Source organism: Dromaius novaehollandiae, chromosome 19, assembly GCF_036370855.1.
Source record: "Dromaius novaehollandiae isolate bDroNov1 chromosome 19, bDroNov1.hap1, whole genome shotgun sequence".
Taxonomy (NCBI): domain Eukaryota; kingdom Metazoa; phylum Chordata; class Aves; order Casuariiformes; family Dromaiidae; genus Dromaius; species Dromaius novaehollandiae.
In genome coordinates, this window is record NC_088116.1 from 12,439,090 (window position 1) to 12,449,702 (window position 10,613).

At 59.0% G+C, this 10,613-nt stretch overlaps 1 protein-coding gene across 13 annotated transcripts in view; it reads right to left on the reverse strand.

Moving 5' to 3' along the window:
* Positions 1-9,730, reverse strand: part of ELN (elastin) — a 33,053-nt gene extending 23,323 nt beyond the window's left edge. For all 13 annotated transcript variants that reach the window (XM_064523477.1, XM_064523475.1, XM_064523469.1 and 10 more), the window contains exons 1-2: positions 9,360-9,730; positions 3-56 (exon numbers count right to left, since the gene is read on the reverse strand). In XM_064523477.1, coding sequence (XP_064379547.1) covers positions 3-56; positions 9,360-9,438 — 133 coding nt within the window. In that variant the 5' untranslated portion in view covers positions 9,439-9,730. The remainder of the gene's footprint in view (positions 1-2; positions 57-9,359) is intronic.
* Between the last annotated feature and the right edge of the window lie 883 nt (positions 9,731-10,613).

Sequence of the window (10,613 nt, forward strand, 5' to 3'; positions counted from 1 at the left end):
ACCTGGGAAAAAGCCTCCTCCTGGAACTCCCCCTCCAGGAATAGCACCAGGGATCCCTGCGAGAGAAGAAGCAGTCATTAAAAGTCCCACAGGGATTCCTGCCTCCAGTAGGTCGAGGCTGGTGGCACTTCCCTGCGACAGGGGAGCTGCTCTCACCGGATGGGATGTGATACACAGCTCCAGGGTAAGGGATCAAGGGCAGGTCCCTGCCTTTCCTTGCACCTCAGTTTCTCTAGTGATGATGGGGACAGGACAGCTGGAAGCCAGGGCAAACAGCTTGGTGGTGTCAGCAAGACATGGCACAGGTCCCTTAAGGGTGGGAGGGACACTGGGCCTGGCACTGAGCAGGTCTGGCTAGCACCCAGCTCTGCCCCCGACAGCCAGTCCCATAACACGGTCATAGGCATCTCCCGCCATCTTTCAGCTTCACCTGGCCCTGGAGGGAATGGGTTCAGGCCCTACAGCACTCAAGTATGGGGGTCATCCCAGTTAATCTCCACAGCCCATGTGGGTCTCACTCGAGCTTGGGCATCCCTGCGGGGAGCAAGCAGGGGGATGTGCTGTCCCGTGCACACACTGGCTGCCTGCCCTGCCTGCCAGACTGCGAGTGGGAAGACCCTCCTGGGCTCAAGCTGGGAGGGCTGGTATTTTGGATGAGGAGATGGCACTGAGACCCACCAAACCCACCTCCTACTGGGCCTGTGTCCTTCTAGGCATCTCTGCAACACTGAGATAAGCTCCCAGTTCCCACTGGTTTCAAGGGCAGTTGGCGCTTGTGCTCAGAGCTCATGCTTAGACACCATGGGAATGTTTTCAGGGCTATTGGACTGCATCCTGTCTGTCTCCTGCAGACCACCAGGCAATTACCTGGACGGTCCAGCCTGTTCCATGAGGGCCCTGGATGCAGTAGAGACTGGAGGTGGATTCCTCTGCAGGTGGGTTTGCAGTACAAGCAGGTTGCAATGCAGAGGGGTACTTTGCTTTTTGCCAGGCTTTTTGGCACTGTGGAGGTGGCTGGTGGAGGAGCAGGGGTGAGGGGGTCAATGAGATTTGCAGTGGGGCTTGTTTTGCTGTTGATCCACGGTGGAGTTTGTGGTGGGGTGTGATAGTGAGGAATTAGGTGTGTTGTGGGGTTTATAATGGGGCTGGGAGTGAGGTACTGTGAGGTGGGGGGCACTCTCAAGTTCTTGGTGGGTTCACAATACTGGGAGTATTTTGGGGCAGTGGGGTTTTGGCACTGTGGGTTTCTCAGTGGGAGTTACAGTGGAGATTGCAGAGCTGTGGGGTTTTCAGCACTGTGGGGTGGGGGTGGGGGTTGATACCATGGAGTTTGCTGTGCTGTGAGGTTATCAATCAGTAGGGTCGGCAGCAGTGTTAGAGGTGCTGTGCGGTACGTGACTGGGTTTGCAGTGCTGTGAGATTGGGGATGGGATCTGCAGTGCTGTGACGTTTGTATGCTGTAGGGTTTGCCACGAGGTTGGCAGTGCGATCGGTGGGCAGCAAGGCTGGCAGTGGGACGGGCAGTGCTGTAGGACATGCAGTAGGGTTGGTAGTGCTGTAGGGTTTGGAATGAGGCTGCGGGAGGATTTGGGCACGGCAGGGTTTGGACACTGGTTTTGGACACTGGGGATTGCTGGAGCTAAGTGCAGGGCTGCCATGGCCAGCCCCGCCGTGGCGGTCTGCACCCAGCTCTCCTGCCTGTCCTGGGCAGAGGTGACAGGGCTCACAGAGGACGGGTGCTGAGAGCCCTGCAGTGACACAGACCTGCTCCCCTGCTCCAGGGCAGCAGCAGCTTCCCCAGCTCCCCGGCCAGGCTGGCGGGGGACCCTGGAGGCACACGCGGGTGGCACAGACCCTGTCAACAGCTGGCCACAGGGCTGGCAGTGTCCAGGCGGCCGGGACAGGGTGACCAATGGAGGAGGCAGGTGATGAGGAGGGACCTGGGTGGCAGAGCCAGCTTGGCAGGGTGGGGGCTCACATTTTGCTGCTTATCTCTTCTCCTTCTAGCACCCACCAGATGTGGTGCTAATGACAGGGCTCCCCCATAGCCCTATGCGCACCTCTGGCACCCCCTGACAGCTCAGCACTCCCCTTGCCTCAGCTAACATGTGTCCCTGCACCATGCAGGGTACCTGTGACAGGGTCCAGCTGGACTCCCAGCTCAGCCGCACAGACAGAATGGGTGTCAGGATACACGTGCACACACACACAGAAGGCACGTGTCAGCATCTACACGCATGCATGTCACAGGAGTCAAGATACACGTGCACAGGACACATGTCAGGATACACGCGCACCGGACACCTGTGTCAGATACACACACGTGCAGGATAGGTGTTGGGATGCAGACACCTGCACAGCACAGGCATCAGGATACACAGGCACACATAGGACACGTGTGTCAGGATACACACAAATATGCGGAGGACACGTCATGATACACACACACACACACACACGGATTCACACACATGCAGAGGGTGTGTGTCAGGATACACACACAGAGGACAGGTGAGGACACATGCAGGGGACACATCAGGATTCCCAAACACAGGGAACAGATGCATCAGGCATTCACAGGTGCATGCACAGCGCTGTGTCTGCGACACAGTGCCCAGGACTCACCCCTCCAAACTGCGCCACTGTCCCCATGACATCCACACGTGCCCCAAGGATGCCAAAGAGCAGGGCTTGGTTCTGTGACCCAAAAGCTGCCTCCCAGGGCTCCTGGCTACCTATGAGGCAGCCTGGGGCCACTCCAGCTGGCCTGGGGCCCCAGCAGCTCCAAGCCCAGAGACTCCCTATCCTGCCACTGCGGGCTGCCCAGCATGGCCAGCACTGGGCTGAGCCCGCCAGGGCCAGGGATTAAGTCCAGCCTTCAAACAGCTGATCTCACTTTGGGTGGAATTTGGGGCTGATAACATGCTCCAGCAAGCCAGAGGCACGCACTCAGTCATTGCTCTGCCCCGCTGTCTGGATGGCCGTCTCGCCCCTCCGGCACAGCCCGGCACAGCCCTGCCCTGCTGAGGGAGGCAGCTGGCCAGGACTTAAGCAGGCTCCTTTTCCCAGCACATCTCCGCCCCCCACCCCCCCAAGCTCGGAAAAACAAATCCCAGCTTTTTGTTTGTTTCCAAACAAACTGGAAGCGTCTACACGTCACCCGTCCTCCCCCACCCGTCATGCTGGGAAGGGAAGGCTGCGGCTGGCTGCGTGGGATGCTCTGCCGCCGCTGGGAGCGAGAGCCTTCGGGACGGCCAGGAGCTATAAACATGCTCAGGGAGCAGGATGCCCAAGGCCATCAGCTGTCCCCTGCAAGGCAGAAGGGTCCCCACCGGCGGGGATCCTCCAGCTGGGCTCGGCTCCCCGCAGTGCCCCCGAGCCTCGTGGCCTCATTTGCTGAGCCAGGCTAGGGCCCTGCTGTCGCCAGGCTGGTGCTGAGATGGTGCTGGGAATGCAGATCCAGGCACACTGAGGACCCAGATGCCAAGCTGAGCTCAGGTCTCTTACCCCTTTGTCCCTATTCCCCATCTCTGGCTGGTCAGAGAACTTGAGGGGAAGCCAGAATGAGGCTGGAGGCCCAAATGGCCTCTACCCTTCCTAGGGTGCACAGGAACATAAGGACAGTCCAGGTGAGGTCACCTTGGGGCTGCAGATCTCCTTCCCTGGGTGCCTGCCTGGGATCACCACTCCTTCCTGCCAGGGCACTTGTGGCCCCTGCCAGGGAGGTTCCCCAGTTGTGGCTGCTGCGATCCCACCACCACTGCCTCCATAGTCCTGGAGAGCATAGCGGTGGCCTCCGGCAGCCTGGGTCTTGCAGGAAGCATCTCCCAGACATTGTCCTGACTCTTGCCTAGGGCCAAGACTCTGTGCTCATCCCAGTGCCTTGATCCGTGGGAGGTATGCATGTTTCGGAGGGTTAAAGAGGACATGGCTGGCTCATAATGCCAGTGGCCAGGCGTTCATTAGCTTCAGCCTCATTAGCCCCCTCCATGCCCACATCAGGAGGCTGAGGGGCATAGCAAGCCCTGGATTGCCACGGTCTTGGCAGAGGGGGCAGCAGGATGTCTGTGGTAGGGAGGTTGTTCTAGGTTTGAGGACACGATGGGTTTGCTCAGGAGCATTGCAGAGGCCTGCTCTCCCCTTGCTGGTTCTCCCTGGCTTAACAAGACCAGCTCTGATGCCAAATGTGGTCAGCTCTGCACTTGGTGTTAAAGTTGCAATGACTCTTTTACAAGCTCCCATGGGCCCTCTTTGCTGGCATCGAGAGCTGGTGCGGTGGTGGTGGTGGCGGCGGGAGCCCCGCAGAGCTGAGTGCTATTCCCGATGGGGAAGCAGTGCTCTGGCTGCCAGATGGCACAGGTAGGTCTCTGACCCACTCAGGTCTCAGGCCAAGGACCAGGCTCAACAGCCAAATTTGTCCCAGTGTTGCCAATCCCACCGATCAGCAGAGCCACCACAGCCCTGGTGTTCAAGGCAGTCCTTGCTTCCTGTTCTGGCTGCATCGCTGGGCTCTCCGAGGGCACACCAAGCTATGGCAATTGTTATTCTTTCCTCCACCTGGTGTCTGGGTTGTGTTCACATGGCCATGCTTATCACACACCTCTAAGCCCAGTCTTTCACCAGGGCCCAGCCTTGGATCTCTTTCCCGGCTGCAGGCAGGTGGTCTCTCACTATAGCACAGCTCGGGGATCTAATCCCTTGCTTTGGGTGCTCTCCCTTTAGCCTCGCCATCCCCTCTTCCCCTCTTCCCTTGGCACAGCTGGGAAGAAAGGAACTGAGTCACAGCTCTTCCAGGACTGAAGGATCTCCGCATTTTTTCTATCCATGGACTGAGCCTGCCTGGGACTTTGGGAAGACAGCATTTCTCTGCAACTCCCAGCCTGGGGAGAGCCAGGTACCTCCAGTGCTGCCATAAAGGAGTCAGACACAGGTCTTCCTGAGTTCTCCACTCTGCCAGTGATGTTCAGGGTTGTGCTCATGTCTTCTGCAGCTGGCTAGTAAGTCCACAGACCTGACAAGCACGGGGCTAGTCAGCAGCAGGGGGGACTTTCACAGGGGGAACTTTCTTCTCAGTTCAGAGGCATGGGAATTTGCATCTCAATGTGCTGTGCTAGCTTAAGGCTTAAGGCATGGAAGTACTTCAGGATCTGGCATGGAGACTTTTTTTCTAAAACCGGGACTTTTTCTTCCATCGTGCTCTCTATCATTTGATCACTATTTCTATTATCTGCACAATGCTATTATCTCCACTATTTTTACTATCTGCATTATGATTTGTGGATTTCTTTACGAGTAAGAAGTACAGATGTTTTCTGGGGTCAACATCTTATTTTCCTCTCTTTAGAGAGAAGAGAACAGGCTGAAACATCCACCGTAGGACATTAGTGCTCAGCCTCAGTTCTGACACTAACTAAAGCCCTCATCACACCCGAGCTAGGCAGCCAAACATCCGATTCGTCAGCAGACCTCGCTGTCCTTTCTGTGCGTGCATGAAATCATTCCTGAAGGAGGCTCAGCAAGTAACTGCTGGAGATATTTCCCTCTTTCCTCACATTTCTGTTTTCTTTTCTGGGAGAATCAGTTTTGGAAACATACAATCTCCAGGCAACTACCCGGCACGCTTTGAACCCGAGCTGTGTCCTGACCGGAGCCCACTGGTAGCAGCTCAGGAAAGCAGCCAGGAGTGAGTGCCTAACAGGGGGAGTGGGGAGAGCTGCGTTTAAGAGCCTGGCTTGTGCCCAGTCCCAAAAGTTTCAGCTTCCATTTCTGAGTACTGAAACCTCCCTTGTGAACAAGCTGCTCCCTGCAAGTAATTTGCTGAGGGAGCAGCCCCACCAGGCCAGGGTCTCCAGGAGATGTGCTGGGAAGGGGAGATGCCTGCCCAGGCTGGCCTGCAAGGGATGCCAGGCGGAGAGGACTGTGTCTGGGGTGCCCACGAGTGAGGCAGCCTGGAGACAGCAGGATGGCTCCCTGCCCCTTGCCCCAACTTGGGCTCTGGCCTAGGCAGCGGAGGAGAGCTGAAAGGCTCTCAGCAATCCCAACCCTGGGCCAGTTTCTTTCTCACAATCTGATACATGCCCCCGAGCTGCTTTCTGAGCATATGGTGGTCACAGAATGACTCTCCTCCAAGAACCTGCACTAACTTCCTTACAGGGAGCCAAGCCTGGAGGAGACCAAAGCGCCAGCTCCTCAGCAGCTTTGGGACTCTTGGCTGACTTTTGTATCCTCACACGATCTTCAGGAGAGTCACAGTGCCCCGTTGGAGGCCAGTATACCAACACACACATTGCCAGCCTGCCTGCACACACCTGAGATCCCCCTATGGCCCCAGAGCCCACTGGGCTGGGGCACCCCATGGTGTCTCTGTCCTCTCTGAGGACCGCCAGTGCCCCTGTCTGGGGACATCCCTGTGCCCCTGGCGTGGAAAGTCCTGAAGGGCAGATACCTCTCCCCAAATGCTGGGGAGTGCTGGATTTGGCACCTTTTAGAGGAGATGTGCCTTCCCCATATGGGGGCCCAGTTCCAGCCCATGAGGCCATGAAGCTCCTCCACAGTGTCCTGTACACATCTGCACCCCAGGGAGTCTACAAAGCAGGCAGGGCCTGAGCCCAACTCACTGCCCGGACACCCAGGCCAGAGAGCTTCCCAACTACAGCCAGTCCCACGCAGCTGAAAGCCCAGGTTCAGCTCCTCCACAGACAGGCACTGCTCAGATGGAGTAGCCACGGGGGCCTGGGACATGGCATCTCTGCCAGAAATAAACTGCTCGGGTGCAATGAGGCTGCCCCTTTCGCCCTCTCCTAACCCAGGGATCTCTCAAGGGTCTTTTTTTCTGTCTAGCTCACAGCTAGGCTGGTTTGGAGGCACCACAAGGGACAGTCCACTGACACTGCTTGCAGGTGCTGCCCTGAGCCACCTCTGTGTGGATACACCTCAGAGCACCCTTGCAGGTGCACCATCCCTGCCCCATGCCACCAGACATACCCCTGCCTGAGCTTGGCCCCAGCGTGAGCTGGCAGAGCAGGCAGCGCAGCTGAGCCTGCCCAACACCAAGCACCCGCTTGCAGCATGCCAGGCTGCAGAGACACTGGTCACTCCTCCATGGGAGAGTGTCCCCTGATGTCCCCATCAGCACTGGGACCATGTCCAGAGCCAGGGTTAGCTCTCCTGTGAGCTGCCTCCCTAGACAAGCAAACTACCCTGAGAACAAGCCAGGAACTAAAGTGGGGCCAAAAGCCCCAAACAGTCAAAAAATCCTGCAGGATCTTGCCTCAGAGCCAAAATCTTCCTGGGATTGTCCCAACTGGCAAATGCTTGCAAGCTGGTGAGCAAAGCCACTGTGGTTAAACAAGCCAGCAGGAAGTATCACTCTGACTGGTGGCAAGTGCCCAGGAACGATCTGCATCCCATCAAGGATGGCACTCTGACCCTGGCCACGGGCCCCTGAGCTGCCGTTATCCAGGATCAGGCACAGACAGCGGCTTGGCTTTACAGGGAGCCGCCTGTCTTGGCACCACTCCGGAGCCACACCGCCTGCTCAGCCAGAGGCAAACCAGCCAGCAGTCAGGGTCCTGGGAAATCGCAGCACTGGGTCAGAGCAGGGCGCATCGGGGAACTGGCATGAAAGAGCTGCTGACCGCAAAGACCAGCCCTGAGGACTCTGCCCTGGGGAAGGGGATGTCTCCAGCCAGCACTTGCCTGCTCCTACATGCAGCCCTGGCAGCGCCTGCCACTGCCCATGGTGTTCTGCCCTCTGCCTCCTTTCACCGAGACGCTGGTCCCACGCAGCAATGGCTTTGGCACCGACCCTGTTGGTGATGCTGTTCAGATCTTGCCCTTTGGCAGTGCATTGCGCGCTCTCCCTAGCACAAGCCCTGTGCACACAGACAGGGCACTGTCCCCTGTAAAACCAGATTGCCGCCTGGCTCTCCAGAGCTGACTGTCTCTCATCTCTGGCCTCCCATCCCTAATCATGCTGTCTCCCTGCCTCACGGCCCCTTGTCCAGTTTTGCCAATGCAGCATCCCATAAATCTGTGTTTCGAGCAGTGCTCTGCGTTTCCCTGCAGTGTTTCATGGACTGCTCCAGGACACAAACCCGGTGAAACAAATCGGTTTTGCTCTAAAGCACACTGCTCCCTGGGCTCTTTTGCACGCCGATCACTGCAGACTAGGAAACTCCCACACAGTGTGACTAGCACAGGTTGAGCACATGCCGTGGTGCATGGACTGGTCTCCCCTGTGCCTGCACATGTCCTGACCATGAAACACGAGCTGTCCCACAGGCAGGCACCTGCTGAGCGGGCTGGCTGCAACCTCCGCCACACCGCATGGCGTGATGGAGGGGGTGCGCGTGCACTGGTGCGTGGCGCTTTCACCTCCCCACCACGGTACCAGGAGCAGTTTCCTTGCCTGTGCATATGTGTGCATGCTCTGGAGGTGTCACACGGTCCCTACGAGTGATACTGCCATGTCAGGGACCAGCCTGCACTCACGCAAGGCGCATGTCACACTCGCTCGCACGAACTGTGCGTGCACCAGGGGACACACACAAATACCCAGCCATCAGGGACGCGTGCACAAGCAGACTGGTGCAGGGGCTGCGCTGAGCACCAAGAGCCCACAGTCTGGACAGGTCGTGCCGCTCTGCAGATGCACTAATGCAACCAGTGATGGCTGCAGGCTTTGTCATGGCCACACACTGCGCAGCAGCTCCCACACATCGGCTGCGGGATGCACGCACATGAGCACGCACGCCCCGACTGCCTGTCCAGCTCTCACACAGCGATCAAACTTGGGGGGGGGGACGCGCACTCCCCCAGCCCCTCACCCTCACAAGTCCCCGGCACAGCTTGGCAGCCGTCCCCGTCCGCCCTGCCCTCCGCTCTCCCTGCGGGCTGTGAGTGTGTCTCGGAGCGCGGCACGCTCAGCAGGAAACAGCACCTCGGAGCCTCCCCTGCCTCCCCTGACAAGTGCTTCATCCACCAGTGACATTCCCGGACAGCCGTGTGCCACCCCTCCTCTGGTGAGACCCACCAGGCTACGTCAGCCAAGGACTGGGGAGGAAGAGCCGTCTGGGGAGGAAGGCAGCCGCCGGCACCCAGAGGGGCTGCCTGAGGACACCTCCCACCTTGGGGTGGCCGGGAGGTCCCCGAAGGCAGGGCAGGGGATGCCTGTCCCTCCCTGGGAGACACAGCCCTGGCCATGACCACCTGTGGCTGAGGCAGGACGCAGGCTTCCCCCCTCGGTCACAGGGGCAGTGCCCCAGCCCTGGTGCCCATGGAGGTCCCTGCAGAGCAGTCCCGGGCTCTCCGCGAAAGCTCGCTCTGGGGATAAGGGAAGGAGCCTTTTCTTTCCTTACCTCCTTGCTGAGAAGCTGGGAGGATGGAGAAGAGGAGGAGGACTCCGGGAAAGAGGGGTGCAGCTGGCTGCCTTGCCATCTCTTGAAGCAATGCCCCCGTGCTCTCGCAGTCAGTGTGTTTTATCCCAGAGCTGCTTAATTGTTGCTTCCAAGGATGTGAGGGGAAGGGGGGGTGGGGGTTGGAAGGAGGGAGGGGAAAACGAGTGAGAGAAGGGGGGAGAGCGAGGCACAGGACACTACGTCATGACGAAAGGGCAAACACACAAGCCTCTCCAGGCTATTGGGCTGTATTTTTTTTCCCTTTTTTTAATTTCTCTCCCTTGCTGCTCTCTCCAATTCTGGTGCATCTCTGCCAAAAAAGCGGAGGAGCTGCCAAGACAGCCTCCAGTGGGAGGAAAGGGGAGGGCCGACCCGCGCCGTACCATAATGGCCGGGCCATACATCGCACCTCGGGTGGCAACCAGGCGCCCTCGCACTTCGGCAGGCCCAGGGCCAGCGCCTGGGAGCCGGCCAGGTTTTGCCCGTTGCTCCGTGCGGTCCTGGGGCGGGAGGGGACGCAGAGCTCTGCCCTCTCTGCGGCTGGGGCTGGGCGCGGGGGGCTCGAGGCGGGCCAGCTGGGCTGAGGGGGAGCCCTGCGCTCCTTGGAGATGCAGCTTGGGTGTCAAGTGAGGACTGCTTTCCAGAAGCGGAGGGAAACAGATGGAGGGCAGAGCCAGAGCTCCCCCAGCCCGAGGAGACATGAAGGTGGTGGAGGGGAGGCAGGAAAGGTGGCGGAAATTAAACATTAGTGTCTCGAGATAAGCTGTCTCAGGAGGGGTCCGGCTTTAGTGTTGCGCTCCAAGCCGCTGCAGCTGAGGCTTTGAGTTCCTCCCAGCTCGGCCCCTGCTTCTCTCTCTTACAATTGCTAATGTTGTTTGTGTTCAGACATCCTACACCTGGACCGGTGCGCCCAGCCGGCGGGCGCCCAGCCGCACTGCCCCGAGCCAGGGAGGGGGAGAAAGCGGAGAGCGTTTAACCCTGACTGCCCCTGCTCACCCCAGAAGGTCCCTGGCACCACCGGAGGACGGAGGCAGAGCCCTCACCGAGGGGGGACACTTGGGGGACAGGGCAAGGTCTGGCCTGGGTGGGAGCAGAGGGCTGCAGGTGGCAGGGACGGTGACTGGGAGCCGGCGGGGTGCTGCGGGGTCCGGGACAGGGCCGGGCAGAGGGAGGCTGCCCGGCGCGGCGGGAAGGGCGCAGCAATGTCCTGCCTTT